We start from the raw sequence: 23,646 nt of genomic DNA on the forward strand, positions 1-23,646 counted from the left end.
CGCCCTAATGGGAGTCCCAATCATGGCCGGTTGTGATACAGCCTGGAATCGAACCAGGGTGTCTGTAGTGACACCTCAAGCACTGAGATACAATGCCTTATACCCACTGAGCCACTCGGGAGCCCAATACACCATCCAAAGTGTAATTAATAACTTCACCATGCTCAAATGGATATTCAATGTCTGCTTTTTTATTTTTACCCATATACCAATAGGTGCCCTTCTTTGGAAAACCTCTTTGGTCTTTGTGGTTGAGTCTGTCTTTGAAATTCACTGCTGAGGGACTTCACAGATAATTGTATGTGTGGGCTACAGAAATTAGGTAGGCATTTAAAAAACAGTTAATGGAACTTATTATTTGACTTGTTAAGCAAATGTTTACTTGAGAACTTATTTAGGCTTGTCATAACGGGGTTGAATACGTATTGACTCAAGACAATTCAGTTTATAATTTTTTATTAATTTGTAAACATTTCGAAAAAAAACATAATTCCACTTTGGCATGATGGGGTATTGTGTGGAGGCCAGTGACAAACTCCATTTAATCCATTTTAAAATCAGCTGTAATACAACAAAAATGTGGGAAAAAGTAAAGGGGTGGGAATAGTTTTTGAAGGCACTGTAGTATTTGAAAAAAACTTCAAACCTTGATTACATTAGGATGCTTCTCTATTAATGTGAAGGAATACTTGAACAGATTTCCTAAATTAAAATGACTTTGAGCTAATTTCCTGGTGATTTTACAGTCTTATGTCCAAGAATGAAAATTATATAAAATAATAACTATACAGTGCATTTGTAAAGTATTCAGACTCCTTGACTTTTTCCACATTTTGTTATGTTACAGCCTTATTCTAAAATGGATTAAAAAATATATATATATATATATATTCTCATTGATCTTCACACAATACCCCATAATGACAATTTTGCAAAGTTATTCAAAATAAAACGCTGAAATATCACATTTACTTAATAAGCATTCAGACCATTTACTCAGAACATTGTTGAAGCACCTTTGGCAATGATTACAGCCTCGAGTCCTCTTAGGTATGACGCTACAAGCTTGGCACACCTGTATTTGGGTAGTTTCTCCCATTCTTCTCTGCAGATCCTCTCAAGCTCTGTCAGGTTGGATGGTCTGTAAAACAACACTTTTGAATGCACTCAAGACCATGGCCATGTTCAGTTGCCAAATGTTTTAGAATGATGGAGATAGAAATACCATGAATAAAGCCGATGTGATTCCTTAATCTTCATGTAAGAGAGGCATGCTTGTTCTACATAGCCAATTTCTATTTGAACGGTCAAAACGTTGCGTCCTACTGAACGCGCCCCATGTGAACCTTCCAAACCTTAAAATGGTGAGAGCATGGTAGATGACATCTTTAAACCCATCAACTCATCTCTTATTTACACTGCTAGTTAAATAGGGTGCCCCCTGAGCCTAGTTTATCAATCTCTCCATCCATGGCAGTCAACCAGGTCCTAAATATCTGGGGAGCCAGTGGCTGAGCCAGTGTCAGGCCAGTGGTGATGTGATGAAGTACCTTACAGGAATGGTCCAGGCCAGGAGCCTGCCTTTTTATTCCACCATGTCAGTTCACTCAATACAATCATTGCATTCATAGTTTTTCTCCTCCAGCTAGCTCCAGGCCCCAGATGATTTACTACTGGATTAGCAGCCAGGGCCAAGGTTGCACATTTTGGGGAATATTCAGAGGTGGAAACTTTCTGTGGGAATTAACGGGAATATATTGGAAATATATGCAAATTAATATTAATACCATTTAAATGTAGATGTTTTTTTTACATTGGATATATTTACCATATCATATGGAGACAGAAATATAAACCTTTTACCTTATCATAAGTAGACATAATTGAAAATTATGAAATCCTTCCAATAGAAAAAAAAACAAAACTATTTTAGTTATGAATTGAACTTTAATTAAATGAGTTGACTCTTCACATGGGATGACTTCACTGAACAACAAAAGAAAGAGAATGATCCCCAATGATCCGTTGCATCTTTTCAATGATAGTCTAGAAACTAAAGCTTTGGTTTTCTTCCTCTCAGGCTTCCATGTCTTCTCCCTGAACCTCCTCAATGTCCACCCCTTGAACATCAGACTCTGAGGCCTCATCTTCACTGTCACTTTCCAACCTAGTTGAGGATGGCTCTTTGTCAGGCTCAAAAAGCCTCAAATTTGTCCGGATGGCCACCAATTTTTCAAGCCTTGTATTGGTCAGCCTGTTGCGTGCTTTGGTGTGTGTGTTCCCAAACAAGGACCAGTTGCGCTCTGAGGTGGCTGATGTTGGTGGGATTTGGAGGATGATGGAGGCAACAGGGGAAAGAGCCTCAGATCCACAAAGTCCCTTCCACCAGGTGGCTGATGAGATATGTTGGCACGACTGCCATATTGCATCTCCATCGAAAGCCCTTGCTTGGAAGTGTACTTTGCCCGACTGCCAAGAACCTTGCCCTCATCCAGGCCAAGGTGGCAAGACACGGTAGTGATGACACCATAGGCCTTGTTGATCTCTGCATCAGACAGGATGCTCTTGCCAGCATACTTGGGGTCCAACATTGCTTGGAGCAACAGTGAAGTGGGCAGGGCAGTACGGATTATTTCTCTTACATCAGCAAGCGGAGTCTGAACATCAGACAGGATGGCATTCTTTCCCTCAATATGTGCAATGGCTACTGCTATAGGTTTCAGGCTGCTTACCACTCTCTCCCAAAATACACCATCCAGGAGGATCCTCTTGATGGGGCTGTCCATATTGGCAGACTGTGATATGGCCATTTATTGGAGAGACTCCTTCCCCTCCAGGAGACAAACATGATGATAACACCACCCCAATGGATGTTGCTGGGCAGCTTCAATGTGGTGCTCTTATTCTTCTCACTTTGCTTGGTGAGGTAGATTGCTGCTATAACTTGATGACCCTTGGGTGTGATGTGAGGGTAGGACTCCTACTTTAGACCAAGCAGCCATCATGTTCGCAGCATTGTCTGTCACCAGTGCAAATACCTTCTGTGGTCCAAGGTCATTGATGGCTGCCTTCAGCTCATTTGCAATGTAGAGACCAGTGTGTCTGTTGTCTCTTGTGTCTGTGCTCTTATATAAAACTGGTTGAGGGTTGGAGATGATAGTAGTTATGATGGTAGTTAATTATTCCTTGCCCACGAACATTCGACCACCCATCAGAGATGATTGCAATACAGTCTGCTTTCTCTGTGATTTGCTAGACCTTCACTTGAACTCTGTTGAACTCTGCATCCAGCTAATGAGTAGAAAAAGCATGTCTGGTTGGAGGGGTGTATGCTGGGCGAAGAACATTCAGAAATCTCTTCCAATACACATTGCCTGTGAGCATCAGAGGTGAACCAGTTGTATACACAGCTGGAGCAAGACATTCATCAGCATTTCTCTGACTACGTTCCTCCATTGAGTCAACAAAACCTCTGATTCCAGGAGGACCATGAGCTGTTGCTATCGATAAGGTGTCTGATTCATCATTTTCAACTCAAATAGAAGTAGAGGGACTTTTGTCAGAGGTTGCTTGTTGTGAGCGCTGAGGGAACTTTATGCACTTGGCCAGATGATTCTGCATCTTTGTTGCATTCTTCACATATGATTTGGCACAGTATTTGCAAATGTACACAGCTTTTCCTTCTACATTAGCTGCAGTGAAATGTCTCCACACATCAGATAGTGCCTGTGGCATTTTCCTGTAAAGATGAGAAAAAAATGAGTAAAATAACCCAAATATACAATTTAAATAGTTAAGCAGTTAGATTAAACAACTCCTTTGTAAGATACATGTTTTAAAATGAAACATGCATGGAAACATGTGAATTAACACTCCTCAGTTAGCAGGCTCAAGCAAGCTAAAACCAACGTGGTAGCAAAAACTAACTAGCAGAAATTGTTAAGTTAGAAATGTATTGTAATCAAACCTTACCAAAACGCATGTAGTCCTTGGCTCAAACAGTGTAGTAGTGTCGGCTCAATATTTATTTATTACATTTTTTATTTCACCTTTATTTAACCAGGTAGGCTAGTTGAGAACAGGTTCTCATTTGCAACTGCGACCTGGCCAAGATAAAGCGTAGCAATTCGACACATACAACAACACAGAGTTACACATGGAATAAACAAAACATACAGTCAATAATACAGTAGAACAAAAGAAAACAAAAAGTCTACATACAGTAAGTGCATATGAGGTAAGTTAAGGAAATAAATAGTCCATGGTGGCGAAGTAATTACAATATAGCAATTAAACACTGGAATGGTAGATCGGCAGAAGATGAATGTGCAGGTAGAGATACTGGGGTGCAAAGGAGCAAAATAAATAAATAAATACCATTATGGGGATGAGGTAGGTAGATAGATGGGCTGTTTATAGATAGGCTAAGTACAGGTGCAGTGATCTGTAAAATGCTCTGACAGCTCGTGCTTAAAGCTAGTGAGGGAGATGTGAGTCTCCAGCTTCAGAGATTTTTGCATTTCGTTCCAGTCATGGGCAGCAGAGAACTGGAAGGAAAGATGACCAAAGGAGGAATTGGCTTTGGGGGTGAACAGTGAGATATACCTGCTGGAGCGCGTGCTACGAGTGGATGCTGCTATGGTGACCAGTGAGCTGAGATAAGGCGGGGCTTTACCTAGTAGAGACTTGTAGATAACCTGTAGCCAGTGGGTTTGGCGATGAGTATGAAGCGAGGGCCAACCAACGAGAGCGTACAGGTCGCAATGGTGGGTAGTGTATGGGGCTTTGGTGACAAAACGGATGGCACTGTGATAGACTGCATCCAGTTTGTTGAGTAGAGTGTTGGAGGCTATTTTATAGATGACATCACCGAAGTCGAGGATCGGTAGGATGGTCAGTTTTACGAGGGTATGTTTGGCAGCATGAGTGAAGGATGCTTTGTTGCGATATAGGAAGCCGATTCTAGATTTAATTTTGGATTGGAGATGCTTAATGCTTAATAGCATCTCATTAGTATGCAAGATCTTGAGAATCAAGTGTACATGTGATGGAAGAGTGCACTGCACATGATGGAAGAATGCACTGTGCATGCAGAGTGTTGCAATTCCATTGAATAATAGTTTAAACAAAATATGCCACAAGACCTAGAATTGTCTTATTTGTATCACACAAAAAGGTTCACTGTTATAAGCTAACCTTTTTGATGAATTTAAGCAAAATTCACAAAATTCGCGGGCTTAACTTCCTTATTAAAGTTGACCGACCCTTTGCAACCTTAGCCAGGGTAGACTAAAGTGCCCTCCTGCATTTTGCATTAGCCTATCAGTGTGTAATGGTTGGCTGTTTATGGCACCAGTTTGTCATGGTGCAATAAAGAATAACCTCGCATTAGGCCTAGCTGTGCAGTGTATGGTTTTGTATGTTGTGGTTTTTTGTTAAAAAATAGATTTCTTTGTTTATGTATATGCTCTGGATAGTTTGACGTTTGCACTAGGCTTACACGGAACCCAAACCAGCAGCGCGCGTGCGCCATTGTGTATAAATCTATTTTGTCCCCTTACACCAAACGCGATCACGACACGCAGGTTAAAGTATCAAAACCAATTCTGAACCAATTATATTAATTTGGGGACAGGTCGAAAAGCATTAAACATTTATGGAAATTTAGCTAGTTAGCTTGCACTTGCTAGCTAATTTGTCCTATTTAGCTAGCTTGCTGTTGCTAGTTAATTTGTCCTGGGATATAAACATTAGGTTGTTATTTTACCTGAAATGCACAAGGTCCTCTACTCCGACAGTTAATCCACACATAAAACGGTCAACCGAATCGTTTCTAGTCATCTCTCCTCCTTCCAGGCTTTTTCATCTTTGAATTTATATGGTGATTGGTATCTAAACTTTCATAGGATTACTACACCGACCGGCAATGCAGTTCGTCTTTCAATCACCCACATGGGTATAACCAAAGAGGAGATGACACGTGGGTACCTGCTTCTATAATCCAGTGAGGAGATGGGAGAGGCAGGACTTGCAGCGCGATCTACGTCAGAAGTAGAAAGGAGTTATATTTTAGCCCTTGGCAATGCAGACGCTCGCGAGCAGTGTGGGTGCAATAATTAAATAACATAGATTTCTAAATTTATTTTGCAACGCTCGCACACGAGATACGAGCGGTGTGGTCAGCTTATTAGCTTAAATAACAGAATGCCTATGTCTGAGCTCCTGTCTGATATTAGCCTTAGCCTGTTACATAAAAACATGTACATTATTATAATTTACAACAACATTTTACATTGGAGCATACATAAAAGTTTATTTTATGTGTAGTGCATTCGGAAAGTATTCAGACCCTTTGACTTTTTCCATATTTTGTACTTTACTTATTTTAAAATTGCTGAAATAAAAATAAATCTTCATCATTCTACACACAATACCCCATAATGACAAAGCGAAAACAGGTTTTTAGAAATGTGAGGTAATTTATAAAAAAAATACAAATACTTTATTTACATAAGTATTCAGACCCTCTGCTATGAGACTCGAAATTGAGCTCAGGTACATCCTGTTTCCATTGATCATCCTTGAGATGTTTCTACAACTTGATTGAGGTCCACCTGCGGTAAATTCAATTCATTAGACATACACTTGTCTACATAACACCTGTCCCACAGTTGACAGTGCAGGTCTGAGCAAACACCAAGGCATGAAGTCAAAGGAAGGCGCAGATCTGGGGAAGGGTACTAAAACATTTCTGCAGCATTGAAGGTCCCCAAGTACACAGTGGCCTTCAGTGACCTCCATCATTCTAATGCATCACAAAAAAACAAAAATGTATTACATTTTAGAATAAGGCTGTAACGTAACAAAATGTGGAAAAAGTCAAGGGGTCTGAATACTTTCCGAATGCACTGTAGTCATGGGTGTTATGGAGCAAACCGACTCCCAAAATACTGTACCTTAAAATGATTTCTATTGGTACAATTTAATTAAGACCAGCTTAGCTTCAGAAAGAGGAGAGTTCTTTGCAATTTTAGCACATAGTCTGCCAGCCACATCCTGAGGGATAATGCAATCACTGATGCACGACCCCAATAACCAAAGACTTGTGGTTAAAAACGAAGTGTAAATGCATGCAAATAGCTATGAAAATGTGTGATTTAAATGAATCCTTCTTGTTATGTTTAAGTTGATTCTTTATATGTTTGTTTTATATATTTTCTCCCAGTGTGTTCTACACTGAGTGAAAAAACATTAGGAACACCGTTCTAATATTGACTTGCACCCCCTTTTGCCATCAGAACAGCCTCAATTCATCTGGCATGGACTCTACAAGGTGTCAGAAGCGTTTCACAGGGATGCTGGCCCATCTTGAATCCAATGCTTTTCACAGTTGTTTCAAGTTGGCTGGATATCCTTTGGGTGTTGGACCATTCTTGATACACATAAGAAACTGTTGAGTGTGAAAAACCCAGCAGCGTTCCAGTTATTGACACTCTGAAACCAGTGCACCTGGCACCTACTACCATACCATGTTCAAAGGCACTTAAAGCTTTTGTCTTGCCCATTCACCCTCTGGATGCACACACACAACACACACAATCCATGTCTCAAGGATTGAAAATCCTTATTTAACCTGTCTCCTCCCCTACATCGACACTGATTGAAGTGGATCAATAAGAGACATCAATAAGGGATCATAGATTTCACCTGGTCAGTCTGTCATGGAATGAGAAGGTGTATAATTGTGCATGCAGCATGTTAACCGTGCATGATGCTTTGATGTGAGTGTTTTTCATATAGACCCAGCCAGGCTTGACAGCAGTCTTAAGGAATTTCAGGATTGGCAGGGGCCCTCCACAAGCCATAGAGGGAGAGCCAAGGACCCACAGTACAGTAGCTTCCACTGTTAGCTGTCACAGCCATACAATCACCACTCACTGTCAAATCATTCAGTTGTCCTTCCCATTGTCACATTTGATTTGTCATGTCACTAGCACTGCCCCTGTGTCTCAGTTTTACATGTTGCTACTGCATCTCTTTTTTTCATGGTTTCATCCTTCTCTGAAATGTAAAGATTATCATGGGCTTTTGTGTGCCTACTAAAGTCATCCCTGATTGGTGGGGCTATTTTTGGAGGCTCCACTGTGAAAGCCGACACCTTTTTTTGTCCAACTGTGTGTGTGTGTGTGTGATGCTTGCCCGAGTAAATGTGTATTATACTTGGGCAAGCATCACCTTTTACACTAGTTACCACTACATTTGTGTTCAACTGCACATATATGTTCTAATTACACTTTCATAATATACTACTACCATATAATATTTATGAATGGGTGAGCAAGAATAGCAAAATATATAAGGAGCTGTAATGCTCTGTTACATCTGCCACCACCAGGTTCCTGCTGACCAGGCTCCTGCTGCCCTGAATTGACCCACAGTACACAACTAGCTCACTCACACACCATCACTCTGTACCCTTAGATATACACTGCCCTGCCACTATTTATTATCACTAACTTCCAAGACCCAGGAGCAGGAAAGTGAGCTCACAGTCAATGACTACTGCTCAAAACAGATTTTCTTGCACAGATTTGTAAGAAGATGGTTTACAGAGTATCATGAAGTCATACAGTCTACAATTCAGAATGCTACGCTATGACGGCATATCCGCTGCTAGATTGGCCAAACTTTGGAGTAAATGTGTGTGAGTTCGCTTTTGTGTTTCCCAAGACATGACTAGAGTGGGCTAGAAACACCTCAATAAGGGGAGAACCCTGAAGTCACTCTCTCCACAGGGCACCATTAACTGGGTATTTCTATAAGGAGCCTGTCAAAGAGAGAGACCCAATGCGTTTTCTGTAAATGCTGAACATTCAACAAGGGAGAAGGTCATGAATCTCCCCTCTAATGGAGCGGTCCAGTGGCCAAGCCCTTGCAGGAAGTTCAGAGCGGTGCTGCCTGCCCACCGTCCGCACTTTAAAGTGGACACAGTGTGCGAAGTAGGGCTGCAGCCTGGTTCAAACAAGAAGTTTGTGGTTCAAACAGGGCCTTGTGCCAGCTGCCCTGTGACACGTGCCACAGTGATCCCCCTCAACACCTGGCACAGTCAGATACGCACAGCCAGCCACCAGGCTGGTTACTAGGCTGCCACCTCTGGAAGACATCACAGAGCATTTTGAGTAATAGCTGCGAGCTATTTTATTAGTCAATATGCGCCAAATCAAATTGTAGACCTTACAGTGTGTAGAACTTACAGTGAAATGCTTACTTACAAGCCACTAACTAACAATGCAGTTAAAAAATCTGGATAAGAAATAAAGTAACAACTAATTCAAGAGCAGCAGTAAAATAACAATAGCAAGACTATATACAGGGGGGTACCGTAACAGAGTCAATGTGCGGGGGCACCGGTTAGTTGTGGTAATATGTACTCGTAGGTAGAGTTATCATCGTGACTATGCATAGATGATAACAACAGAGAGTAGCAGTGGCAGTGCAATGCAAGTAGCTTGGGTAGCCTGTGATTAGATGTTAATGAGTCTTATGGCTTGGGGGTAGAAGCCTATTGGACCTAGACTTGGTGCTCCAGTACTGCTTGCCGTGTGGTTGCAGAGAGAACAGTCTATGACTAGGGTGGCTGGAGTCTTTGACAATTTTTAGGGCCTTCCTCTGACACCGCCTGGTATAGAGGTCCTGGATGGCAGGAAGCTTGGCCCCAGTGATGTACTGGGCCGTTTGCACTGTAGTGCCTTGCAGTCGGAGGCCGAGCAGGTGCCATACCAGGCAGTGATGCAACCATGCTCTCGATGGTACAGCTGTAGAACCTTTTGAGGATCTGAGGTCCCATGCCAAATCTTTTCAGTCTCCTGAGGGGGAATAGGTTTCGTCGTGCCCTCTTCACGATTGTCTTGGTGTGCTTGGACCATCTTAGTTTGTTGGTGATGTGGACACCAAGGAACTAGAAGCTCTCAATCTGCTCCACTACAGCCCTGTCGATGAGAATGGGGGCGTGCTCGGTCCTCTTTTTCCTGTAGTCCACAATCATCTCTTTTGTCTTGACCACATTGAGGGAGAGTGTCACGACTTTCGCCGAAGTCGGTCCCTCTCCTTGTTCGGGATTGCATTCGGCGGTCGACATCACCAGCCTTCTAGCCATCGCCGATCCACTTTTCATTTTCCATTTGTTTTGTTTTTGTTTTACACACCTGGTTTCAATTCCACAATTACATGTTCATTATCATCTGTTTTCCCCATGGTTTTTGTGCGTGATTGTTTTATGTATGTTCGGTCCGTTATTGTGGGCTCGGTATTACGTCATGTTATTGGAATATTTGAGTAAAGTTACTTGTGTTACTCATCTCTGCTGTCCTGCGCCTGACTCCTCTGCACCAGCTACACCCAGACCATTACAGAGAGGTTGTTGTCCTGGTACCACACGGCCAGGTCTCTGACCTCTTCCCTATAGGTTGTCTTGTCGGTGATCAGGCCTACCACTGTTGTCATCGGCAAACTTAATGAGGGCGGCAGGTAGCCTAGTGGTTAGGGCGTTGGACTAGTAACCGAAAGGTTGCAAGATCGAGTACCCGAGCTGACAAGGTAAAAATCTGTCATTCAGCTCCTGAACAAGGCAGTTAACCCACTGTTCCTAGGCTGTCATTGAAAATAAGAATTTGTTCTTAATTGACTTGCCTAGTTAAATAAAGGTAAAATAAATAACATTATGGTGTTGAGCCTGGCCGTGCAATCATGAGTGAACAGGGGAGTACAGGAGGGGACTGAGCACGCACCCCTGAGGGGTACTTGTGTTGAGGATCAGTATGGCGAATGTGTTGTTACCTACCCTTACCACCTGGGGGCGGCCCGTCAGGAAGTCCAGGATCCAGTTGCAGAGGGAGGTGTTTAGTCCCAGGGTCATTAGCTTATTGATGAGATTTGAGGGCACTATGGTTTTGAATGCTGAGCTGTAGTCAATGAAAAGCGTTCTCACATAGGTGTTCCTTTTTGTCCAGATGGGAAAGGGCAGTGTGGAGTGCAATAGAGATTGGATCATTTGTGGATCTGTTGGAGCGGTATGCAAATTGGAGTGGGTCTAGTGTTTCTGGGATAATGGTGTTGATGTGAGCCATGACCAGCCTTTCAAAGCACTTAATGGCTACAGACTTGAGTTCTACGGGTCGGTAGTCATTTAGGCAGGTTACCTTCGTGTTCTTGGGCACAGGTACTATGGTGGTCTGCTTTAAACATGCTGGTATTACAGACTCGGACAGGGAGAGGTTGAAAAATGTCAGTGAAGACACTTGTTGGTCAGCACATGCTCGCAGTACACGTCCTGGTAATTCGTCTGTTACGCGGAGTGGAACAGGGGAACCCAAGAGCAGACTAGGATAAGGAGACTGGGATGAAGTAACCAAGGTATTTATTGAAACACAAGGGGGAGATGGTATGCAGGTCAGGGGATGCTCGGGCGGGTTGCTGGAAACCAGGTGCGGAGGCTGAGGCTGGATCGAGAGGGCTTGAAACAGGGTAAGCAGGTCGGGAGGGAAATCCAAGGGAGTAGTAGAGTGGGAAATCAAGGACAGAGTAGCAGGATGACGAGACGTTGGACTGGAGACAGGGACCAGAGTCAGAGCGGGAAGAACTGTAGCAGAGAGGAAAACCGCGTCAGCCAAGGAAAACGGGCGTAACAGGAATAGTAACAAATGGCTAGAAACGTAGACTGACTGAGCAGAGATTACGATCTGGCAGGGCAGAGTATTTGTAGAGGTCTTTGTTATGGAACAGGTTGCAGTTGGTGGGGATCTGCTCTGAATCCAGCACACCTGTCTCTGCCCACACAATCACACACATAGAGAGGGAGAGGGAGCGAGTACTGGGGGAGTGGCGGCAGGTCAAGGAGACACAGGATGAGCAGTAGAGGGCGTTGCAGGAGCTGATGTGACAGTCTTGTGAATGTTGACTTGTTTAAAGGTCAAACTCACATCGGCTGCGGAGAGCATGATCACACAGTCTTCCGGAACAGCTGGTGCTCTCACGCATGTTTCAGTGTTTTTTGCCTCGAAGCGAGCATAGAAGTAGTTTAGCTCGTCTGGTAGGATCGTGTCACTGGGCAGCTCTCGGCTGTGCTTCCCTTTGTAGTCTGTAGTGGTTTGCAAGCCCTGCCACATCCGACGAGCATCAGAGCCGGTGTAGTACGATTCGATCTTAGTCCTGTATTGATGCTTTTCCTGTTTGATGATTTGTCGGAGGGCATAGCAGGATTTCTTCTAAGCGTCCGGGTTAGAGTCCCGCTCCTAGATAGCGGCAGCTCTAGCCTTTAGCTCAGTGCAGATGTTGCCTGTAGTCCATGGCTTATGGTTGGGATATGTACTAGAGGTCGACCGATTATGATTTAACGCCGATACCGATTAATCGGACGATTTTTATATATATTTCTAATAATGACATTTACAACAATACTGAATGAACACTTTTATTTTAACTTAATATAATATATAAATAAAATAAATTTAGTCTCAAATAAATAATGAAACATGTTCAATTTGGTTTAAATAAGGCAAAAAACACAGTGTTGGAGATGAATGTAAAAGTGCAATATGTGCCATGTAAAAAGCTACCGTTTATGTTTCTTGCTCAGAACATGAGAACATGGGAACATATGAAAGCTGGCGGTTCCTTTTAACACTAGTCTTCAATATTCCCAGTTAAGAAGTTTTAGGTTGTAGTTATTATAGGACTATTTCTCTATACCATTTGTATTTCATATACCTTTGACTATTGGATGTTCTTATAGGCACTATAGTATTGCCGGCCTAATCTCGGGAGTTGATAGGCTTGAAGTCATAAACAGCGCTGTGCTTCAAGCATTGCGAAGAGCTGCTGCAAATGCAGGAAAGTGCTGTTTTAATGAATGCTTATGAGCCTGCTGCTGCCTACCACCGCTCAGTCAGACTGCTCTGTCAAGTATTAAATCATAGACTTAATTATAATATAATAAACACACAGAAATACAAGCCTTAGGTCATTAATATGGTAAAATCTGGAAACTATAATTTCAAAAACAAAACGTTTATTCTTTCAGTGAAATATGGAACCGTTCCGTATTTTATAGAACGGGTGACAACTCTAAGTCTAAATATTGCTGTTACATTGCACAACCTTCAATGTTATGTCATAATTATGTAAAATTCTGGCAAATTTAATTACGGTCTTTGTTCGGAAGAAATGGTCTTCACACAGTTCACAATGAGCCAGACAGCCCAAACTGCTGCATATACCCTGACTCTGCTTGCACTGAACGCAAGAGAAGTGACACAATTTCCCTAGTTAATATTGCCTGCTAACATGAATTTTTTTAAACTAAATATGCAGGTTTTAAAAAATATACTTGTGTATTGATTGTAAGAAAGGCATTGATGTTTATGGTTAGGTACATTGGTGCAACGATTGTGTTTTTGTTAAATCATCACCCGTTTGTCGAAGTTGAAGTCGGCTGTGATTCGATGATAAATTAACCGCATTGATTATATGCAACGCAGGACAAGCAGGTTAACCTAGTAATATCATCAACCATGTGTAGTTAACTAGTGATTATGTGAAGATAGATTTTTTTATAAGATAAGTTTAATGCTAGCTAGCTACTTACCTTGGCTCCTTGCTGCACTCCCGTAACAGGTGGTCAGCCTGCCACGCCGTTTCCTCGTGGATTACAATGCAATCGGCCATAAACGGCGTCCAACAATGCAGATTACCGATTGTTATGAAAACTTTAATCGGTCGACCTCTAGTATGTATGTACGGTCACTGTGGGGACGTCGTCATCGATGCACTTATTGATGAAGCCAATGACTGATGGTTGTGTACTCCTCAATACCATTGGGAGGAATCCCAGAACATATTCCAGTTTGTGCTAGCAAAACATTGCTGTAGTTTAGCATCTGCTTCATTTGACCACTTTTTTTTATTGATCTAGTCACTGGTGCTTCCTGCTTTAATCTTTGCATGTAAGCCGGAATCAGGATAGAATTATGGTCAGATTTTCCAAATGGAGGGCGAGGGAGAGCTTTGTATGCAACTCTGTGTGTGGAGTAAAGCTGGTCACTCTGGTTGCACATTTAACATAGTGATAGAAATTTGGTAAAAACGGATTTAAGTTTCCTGGCATTAAAGTCCCTGGCTACTAGGAGCGCCGCATCTGAGTGACCATTTTCTTGTTTGCTTATGGCGGAACACAATTCATTCAATGCTGTCTTTGTGCCAGCCTCAGTCTGTGGTGGTATGTAACAGCTACGAAAATACAGATGAAAACTCTCTAGGTAGATAGTGTGATACAGCTTATCATAAGATACTCTACCTCAGGCGAGCAATAGCTCAAGGCTTCCTTAGATATTGTGCACCAGCTGTTATTTACAAAAATACATAGTCCTCCGCCCCTTGTCTTACCAGGCGCTGCTGTTCTATCCTGCTGGTACAGCGTATAACCAGCCAGCTGTATGTTGATAGTGTCGTCGTTCAGCCACGACTCCGTTAAGCATAAAATATTACAGTTTGGATGTCCCGTTGGTAGTTTAATTTTAATCTTCCGCGTAGGTCATTGATTTTATTCTCCAAAGATTGCACGTTTGCTAGCAGAATGGAAGGAAGTGGGGGTTTATTCGATCACCTACGAATTCTCAGAAAGCATCCCGCCCTCTGGCCCCTTTTTCTCCGCCTCCTCTTCACGCAAATCACGGGGATCTGGGCCTGTTCCCGAGACAACAGTATATCATTCGCGTCGGGCTTGTCAGACTCGTTAAAGGAAAAAAGGATTCTGCCAGTCCATGGTGAGTACATTTAGATGTGATGCCTTACATACATTCCTACATGTGCGGAAATCATGTGTTTATCTCAATTACATTTATTAAATTGGCCATTTGTGGTCAACTTGGTGGTAGATAATGGGGGGTGTCACATATCAGCAAGGAGGAGTGTTCTTGAACCGGAAACAGACAATTATTTTCTTTCTCAACCTGCCTGTATTTCAACTGCATTTCTCCTCCTCTCAGTCAATTGCATCATCAGTGCATTTGAATGAACTACAACATTAGCTGTGTAGTTGTGATGATGTCATGCCTGGCAGGCAGCAAACATGGACAGTAGCTCAGACATGAAAGAGCTCCTATGAGATACTGCAGACATGTTGGCTTATTAACTGTAGAGCTTGAGGCACTAGCTGCCATTATACATGTTTATGAGAGAGCCTCAATCTACACAAGTGGGATGATGCATCCAGTTTAGCCAGTGGTGAATGGGAATGTATAAATAGACAATTCTATGAGTCTCTCATTGATAATGAACCTTGGATGCCCCTAGTGTCTGTGTAGCCCCTCCTGACTGGCCTGGCTAAATGGAGTATAAGTACATTGCAAGTCAAGGTTTGTGCTTAGGAGACAGGGAACCCCTACTCAGTGTTCCTCTGGGAGTGGTAGTCTGCAAGGCTAGCCTAGTGTTGACTGGCTGAATGACTCTGATGCACGTGCTGCATATTTCATGCCCTCCAGTCTGTGTGTTTGTGAATGAGGAGTGTGTCTCTTTATAGTGATGTACTGTCTACTGTCTCTTATTCCTCTGTGACCCACTATGGCCACACTGAAGTCTGGAGCGCCGTAGTACACCCTATTCAGCATGCTTCTATGTATACAATAACATTGAGGCAATACAGTTGATGGATGACTAGCACCTCACTAGGAGTTTTACCTGGCTGATGGGATATAAGGTAAAAGGGGAGGATGGATAGGTGATGATGACTACCAGAACCCCTATGAAATTTGTATGAGTATTACGGTAAGAGTAAAGGTTGTATAGAGTACCAGTCAAACGTTTGGACACAGCTTCTCATTCCACGGTTTCTCTTTATTTTTTACTATTTTCTACATTGTAGAATATTAGGGAAGACATCAAAACTATGAAATAACACGTATGGAATCATGTAGTAACCAAAAAAGTGTTAAACAAATCAAAATCTATTTTATATTTGAGATTCTTTAAAGTAGCCACCCTTTGCCTTGATGACAGCTTTGCACACTCTTGGCATTCTCTCAACCAGCTTCATGAGGTACTGGAATGCCTTTCAATGAACAGGTGTGCCTTGTTAATTAACTTCTTAGGGCTGCAATCCCGTTACCTGGATTGATATGACAACAGCCAGTGAAAGTGCAGAGCGCCAAATTCAAACAGAAATCTCATAATTAAAATTCCTCAAACATACATGTATCTTATACCATTTTAAAGGTCATCTTGTTGTTAATCCCACCAAAGTGTCCGATTTCAAATAGGCTTTACAGCGATTAGCACCACAAACGATTATGTTAGGTCACCACCAACTCACAGAAAAACACAGAGGAGTCACAAAAAGCAGAAATAGAGATACAATTAATCACTAACCTTTGGTGATCTTCATCCGATGACACTCATAGGACTTCATGTTACACAATACATATATGTTTTGTTCGATAAAGTGCATATTTATATAAAAAAATCTCAGTATACATTGGCGCGTTTTGTTCACTAGTTCCAAAAACATCCGGTGATATTGCAGAGAGCCACATCCTTTTACAGAAATACTCATTATAAATGTCGATGAAAATACAATTGTTAGACATGGAAATATAGATACACTTCTCCTTAATGCAACCACTGAGTCAGATTTCAAACAAACTTTACGGAAAAAGCAAACCATGCAATAATCTGAGTACAACTTTCAGGCAACAAAGCAGCCAAAAAGATATCTGCCATATTGGATAATCAACATCATTCATAAATAGCATTATAAATATTCCCTTATCTTTGATGATCTTCATCAGACTGCACTCCCAGGAATCCCAGTTCCACATGAAATGCTTGATTTAGTTCGATAATGTCCATTATTTCTGTCCAAAGAGCTACTTTTGTTAGCTCTAACAAATCCAACAAATCCAAGTCATGAAGCGCGTTCCCTAAAAGCAGACGAAATATCAAAAAGTTCCGTTCCTGTCCGTAGAAACATGTCAAACGATGTATGGAATCAATCTTTAGGAAGGTTTTTTTATCATAAAACGTCAATAATGTTCCAACCGGAGAATTCCAAGTGCGATGGAACAGAGCTCCCTCTCATGTGAACGCGCATGGTCAGAGCATGGTCAGCTCATGGCAGACCTTACTCATTCCCTTCGTATTCGGTCCCACTTCACAATAGAATCCTCAAACAAGTTTCTAAAGACTGTTGACATCTAGTGGAAGCCTTAGGAAGTGCAACATAACCAATATCCCACTGTGTATTCAATAGGGGCTGGGTGGAAAATTGACCAACCTCAGATTTCCCACTTCCTGTTTGGATTTCTTTTCAGGTTTTTGCCTGCCATATGAGTTCTGTTCATTTTCAGAAGTTCATTTGTGGAATTTCTTTCCTTCTTAATATGTTGAGCCAATCAGTTGAGTTGTGACAAGGTAGGGGTGATATACAGAAGTTACCAGCCTCCAGAAATTCCATTCCAAATAAATGCTTCACAGAGTTCAAGTAACATACACATCTCAACATCATCTGCTCAGAGGAGACTGCATGAATCAGGCCTTCATGGTCGAATTGCTGCAAAGAAACTACTACTAGAGGACACCAATAAGAAGAAGAGACTTGCTTGGGCCACGAAACACGAGCAATGGACATTAGGCCGGTGGAAATCTGTCCTGTGGTCTGATGAGTCCAAATTTGAGATTTTTGGTTTAAACCGCCTTGTCTTTGTGAGACGCAGTGTAGGTGAACGGATGATCTCTGCATGTGTGGTTCCCACCGTGAAGCATGGAGGAGGAGGTGTGGGGGTGCTTTGCTGGTGACACTGTCTGATTTATTTTGAATTCAAGGCGCACTTAACCAGCATTGTTACCACAGCATTCTGCAGCGCTACGCTATCCCATCTGGTTTGCGATTAGTTGGACTATAATTTGTTTTTCAACAGGACAATGACCCAACACACCTCCAGGATTTGTAAGGGCTATTTGACCAAGAAGGAGAGTGAAAGAGTGCTGCATCAGACGACCTGGCCTCCACAATCACCCAACCTCCACCCAATTGAGATGGTTTGGGATGAGTTGGACCGCAGAGTGAAGGAAAAGTAGCCTACAAGTTCTCAGCATATGTAGGAACTCCTTCAAGACTATTGGAAAAATCATTCCAGGTGAAGCTGGTTGAGAGAATGCCAAGAGTGTGCAAAGCTGTCATCAAGGCGAAGGGTAGCTACTTTGAAGAATCTAAAATAGAAAATATATTTTGATTTGATTAACACTTTTTTTTGGTTACTGCATGATTGTTATTTCATAGTTTTGATGTCTTCACTATAGTAAAAATAAAGAGAAACCCTTGAATGAGTAGATGTGTCAAAACTTTTGACTGGCACTGTACCTGTATCATGTGTTTCTGAATGCCATGTTTGTGTTTGTGTGTCAAGATGAGGATGAGGAGGGTGAACACAACACTGTCCCGCTCACATCTCTGGACAGCTTCTTCTCTGACGACGACTCCCTCAAACAACAGAAGAAGAAGAAACCTAAAAAGATGAAGGAGGGCAAGATGCCCAAAGTCAAGAAGAGGAAAAAGGAGGTGAGCTCTATGAGACTGCAAACATTTTTGTGCACAATAACACACAACCTGTAAGAAGCTACAGTAGATGTTGTGCAATAAACTGTAGTAGTCTCTTTGTGCCATTTAGACTGTGGATCAGGAGGAGTTCCTGTGGTAGTCAACATGGACGGTAGGTTAGGAGTGCTAGAGCGTGTACCAGTGGGTGCCAGTAACAGCGTTGTAACAGAGCTGTTCTGACAGCTGAACTCTCCCAGGCATTAGTTCCTGACATTCAGGCAACAGGCTTTAAACAGCAGCACTGAGCTGGGACTCTCCATAGACCACACCACAACCATTATATCAAAACAGACATCAAACAACTCCTTGACTTTATTAGTTTCATGGCTGCTTTTTAGATTATTGGCTAATTGAGGTTAACCACTGTGTGCCTTGAAAGAGATCATAGAGGAGTCAGGGGAAAGTGTTCGGTGTAACACAGTGATCCAGGAGAAAGTGTTTGGGAAAACACAGTGACAGTGAGCCAGGAGAAAGTGTTTGGGAAAACACAGTGACAGTGAGCCAGGAGAAAGTGTTTGGGAAAACACAGTGACAGTGAGCCAGGAGAAAGTGTTTGGGAAAACACAGTGACAGTGAGTCAGGAGAAAGTGTTTGGGAAAACACAGTGACAGTGAGCCAGGAGAAAGTGTTTGGGAAAACACAGTGACAGTGAGCCAGGAGAAAGTGTTTGGGGTAACACACCCACATGAAAAAATACTTTAGTTTACTATAGAATACTACAGTACTTACTATAGAAATATGGAGTATACTATAGAATACTATACTGCACACTTAGTATCCCTCAAGCATGTAGTTTTGTAGTATACTGTAGAATACTATAGTATTATCCCCCAAAACACTGCAGTAAATACTACAGTAATGTCTGCAAAAACACGGCAGGTAGCCTATTGGTTAGTACGTTGGGCCTCTAACCGAAAGGTTGCTAGATCGAATCCCTGAGCTAACCAGGTACAAATCTGTTGTTCTGCACCCGGAACAAGGCAGTTAACCCACTGTTCCTTGGCCGTCATTGTAAATAAGAATTTGTTCTTAACTGACTTGCCTAGTTAAATAAAGGTTAAATAAAATAAAACAAATAAAACAATACAACAGTCCACAAAAACACTACAGTAAATCCTACAGTATACTACAGTCCGCAAAAACACTACAGTAATTACTATAGTATATACAACAGTAAATACTACAGTATTCACTCTGACTTAAGTCCGCAAAAACTCTACAGTGAATACTGCAGTAAAGTCAGCAAAAACACTCCAGTGACTACTATAGAATTTATACCATAGTATACTATGATCTTTTTTCATGTGGTTATCTGTCTGCCATTTGAGGGCCTTGCCCGTTATACAGTTTGTGTTGGCTTTGTGGTGCCTGTTTATCATCTGTGTGTCCTCTGCCTGGGTTTGGGATTGACCAGTGTTCTGAAGAGTGGTGGTGACAGAACGGGGAGGTCCCTGTCAACGGCTGCCAGCGGTACTAGAAGGAGCTTTGGTGGCCCTTTGGCTGGCCTCGAAAAACACAGAGCACTGGACCCTGTCATGCTAATGAGGGGTCGCCCCATCTCTTTCCCCTCTGTCACACTCTCTTTCTTTCCATCCCTCTCTCTTACCATGCTCAGTTCACAAGCTCTGCTCGACAGTACACTGTACGTGTTCATCGGCCAGCACTGACTGCTAAGGGAAACCACATCTAGCTGTTATTCACTTACAATCTCTCCCCGAAGTCTAGTGTCAGTAATGGGCCACGGATCAATGGAGGTCACAACCCCACCAGTGGGTCTCTCCCCCCAGGTTGTCTCAGAGCTGAAGGAAGGAACCAGCTGTGCTCAGACTCCCTCCAGCAGGGCCCGAGCACGCCACAGGAGAGCTGTTAGTACTGATGACTGGCTAGATCTGTTTTAAGGAGAAAAATCCCTTTAGGGGACTGTGCGTGTTGATAGTAAGCAGTGTTTTTTTCACACTGTACAATTGTAAGGCTTGGGGTGTTTAAGGTATCGTGAGGATATGACGTTTGTATATTCAACCTGACATTTATTTCTTACATAATGGCTGGACAGTATGTACTAATTTAATTTAGTTCTGAAAGTCCTTAATTAATCTGAAATGAAGTTGATACAAAGGAATGTTCTTTAAGACTTTCTTTATTTTTCCTGATCTCCCAGCAGAGACCTCCTCTTTGTTTCCACCCTGATCTTGTGCCCTGTGATGCGTTTGTGTAACATTGAACCCTCTGCATTGTGCGGTCAGGGGTTGGGTTAAGACTCTTCTCTGTAGTTACTCTCTCTGGATTAACAGTGGTTCTGCTTCCCTGCCTCCATCACCCTCCACTCCATTTTCATTTGGACCCCCCCTCCACACTCATTTTCTCCCCTTCTCCGTATGCATAAATGAGATTTGTCTAGACGGGCGCTGGAACACAGGCTCTGCAACCACAGGCCTCTGCATAACAAGCTCGTTATGCAAACGTGTCTGATTGGATGGCGCTGTTCCATTGGCTGCTGCTGCTATAGAGTGAGGGGGAGGGGGGAGAGAGAGAGAGAGAGAGCTCCAGACTGCACAGTTTGGTCACCATAGCAACACAGACGGACTGGCGGTGGGGTTGGCAGGCGCTGCGGCAACATGATCCTTTCCTCTGCGCCGCAGAGCAAGACGCCTGTGAGTCTCTCCATGGATCCACACAGGCCTACTGTGCAACGTTCATGCACGCACACACAAACACACGCACAAGGGTGCATGCACCCACGCATACAACCCAATGCCAGTGCTCACTCACACACTCCATCTATAAACGTTCAACTGCGTAGCCTTACAGATGTTGCCATAGCAAGGCCATGGAGACAATACATAGAGACAATATATGCCTTAGTCTTATTGACTGGCTAGGAGGGGGAGATGTGATTGGCTGGACTTCTGAAGGTGTATGTTGCTTTGTTATTGCTGTTCTCTATGTAAGCAGAAGGTTTAGAGGTGAATGTGCCTCTGATCATGCCATCTATGGAGCTCTCAACAAGCTGGGAGCTAGATATTAACTCAGTTGATTAAATGTTAATTGTTATCCAGATGGTATGGGGGTGGAGGAGTAGGAGGTCAAGTCAAGAAATGATTCATGTTTTTTGGATGTATGCTCTTTCTCCCTATTTCCTCTTCAAATATGAAGACTGTGCTAGTGATATTTGCTGACTCATTGTCTGTGTATAAAATGTCTCCTGATTGATTGACAGACAGAGGGGGTGGGATTGTATACTGTAAACAGTGTGTGTGTGTGTGTGTGTGTGTCAGGGAGGAGGAGGTGGCGGAATAGGAGTTGGTGGCAATGACCCAGAGGAGCAGGCCTCAGAGCGGGAGGATGACCATCCACTGCAACGTCCAGAGATTGGCTCAGAGAGCGAGAGCAGCACCTACGCCCCCGCCCCCACCACAAAGAAGAAGAAGAAGAAACCAAAGGAGAAGAAAGAGAAGAAACCCAAACGGAAGAAGAGAGAAGAGGAGGAGGAGGAGGATGACGATGATGATGACGACGACGATGATGATGATGATGAAAATAATAAGGTACATTAAGCGTGTCTCTGTTAAACCATCTGTCTAGTTTGACCTGTATTTGTTGTTGTCATAGACTGGACTCGCACTTGTGTTGTTCTGCCCCAGGAGCCCAAGTCATCCAGCCAGCTGATGCAGGAGTGGGGTCTGGAAGATGTGCAGTATGGCTTCACAGAGGAGGACTATACAACCCTCACCAACTACAAGGCTTTCAGCCAGTTCCTCAGGTACTCAACATGTAGGGTCGTCATTTATTGCTTGTCTTGGATCTATGGATGGTCTATGGATGGCTGTCATGTCTGTGTTGTTAGTTGTTACTTGAAGCTATCCTAATTAAAACTGCACAGAGAAACTGGAGCAGTGTGTTGAACATTTGACCTTTTTTTGGGGGGGGGGGCTTGAATGACAGCCTGGAGGTTCAGAGACTGAATGTATTGACTCGATATCTTAGAGGCCACTGTGCCAAACCACAAGACATTGGCTGACAAATCACAAGCATGCCATGCACACAACACAGAGGCGATGTTACACAGAGAGGACGTCACACAGATGGGTCACCACTAGTACTGAGGAATAAAGATACAGGTCACTCTAGTGCAGGTTGTTATATAATTAACTGAGAAAATAACAAGGTAAGACAACAGTGTTCTTTCCCTATTCTCAGGCCACTTATTGCCAAGAAGAACCCTAAGATCCCCATGTCAAAGATGATGACAGTGTTAGGGTCCAAGTGGCGTGAGTTCAGCGCCAACAACCCCTTCAAAGGCACCTCCGCAACTGCTGTGGCTGCCGCGGTGGCTGCTGCCGTGGAAACGGTCACTGTGGCCTCGCCCATCTCTGTCAAAGAGGTGACTACCCTACCAAGCTCTCAGCCTGGGCCAATCAGAAAAGCCAAAACCAAAGATGGAAAGGGTAAGGGCTGTCAATCAAGCATGCGGTATATCAGAATGTATAGAGATATAGTAATAAAGTACCCTCTATACCTCTCTGGTCTGTGCCTGACCTTGTTGTCCTATAGGGCCTGGGGTAAGACGGAAGACAAAGACTGTAAAGGAGGTGAAGAAGAAAAGTAAAGGGAAGAAGACCAAATCAAAGAAGAAAGCATCCTCGGTTGGGTTTGGAGCGGCACACGTCTCCTTTCTTACCTTCAGTCACATTACTATGACTTAGAATAGATACAGTAGGTTGTTGTTCCCAAACTCTAGTATGGATGAGGTATGTGCTTATTGTGTTAGTTATGAAGTTGCTGATTGACTGTGAGGTTGTGAATGACTCCGTGTCTGTTGGCAGAGTGAAGAGGACTTTGGGCTGGAGGAGTCGGACTTTGATGATGTCAGCATCCACAGTGCCTCAGTGCGCTCTGATACCTCGGGGAATGCCAAGAAGAAAGCCCGGAAGGGTCGGAAAAAAAGGAAAAGTATGCTGTGTCTTATCTACACTAACTAGTTCTACTAGCTTATATCCTCC

The 23,646-nt window shown here is 42.9% G+C and overlaps 1 protein-coding gene across 1 annotated transcript in view; it reads left to right on the forward strand.

Moving 5' to 3' along the window:
* The window catches only part of LOC139371161 (chromodomain-helicase-DNA-binding protein 5-like), a 47,273-nt gene that overhangs the window by 2,276 nt on the left and 21,351 nt on the right, over positions 1-23,646 (forward strand). The window contains exons 2-7 of the mRNA XM_071111287.1: positions 18,456-18,607; positions 21,922-22,191; positions 22,288-22,406; positions 22,844-23,091; positions 23,198-23,289; positions 23,470-23,596. Coding sequence (XP_070967388.1) covers positions 18,456-18,607; positions 21,922-22,191; positions 22,288-22,406; positions 22,844-23,091; positions 23,198-23,289; positions 23,470-23,596 — 1,008 coding nt within the window. The remainder of the gene's footprint in view (positions 1-18,455; positions 18,608-21,921; positions 22,192-22,287; positions 22,407-22,843; positions 23,092-23,197; positions 23,290-23,469; positions 23,597-23,646) is intronic.

The sequence above is a fragment of the Oncorhynchus clarkii genome, chromosome 17, assembly GCF_045791955.1.
Source record: "Oncorhynchus clarkii lewisi isolate Uvic-CL-2024 chromosome 17, UVic_Ocla_1.0, whole genome shotgun sequence".
NCBI classification, from domain to species: domain Eukaryota; kingdom Metazoa; phylum Chordata; class Actinopteri; order Salmoniformes; family Salmonidae; genus Oncorhynchus; species Oncorhynchus clarkii.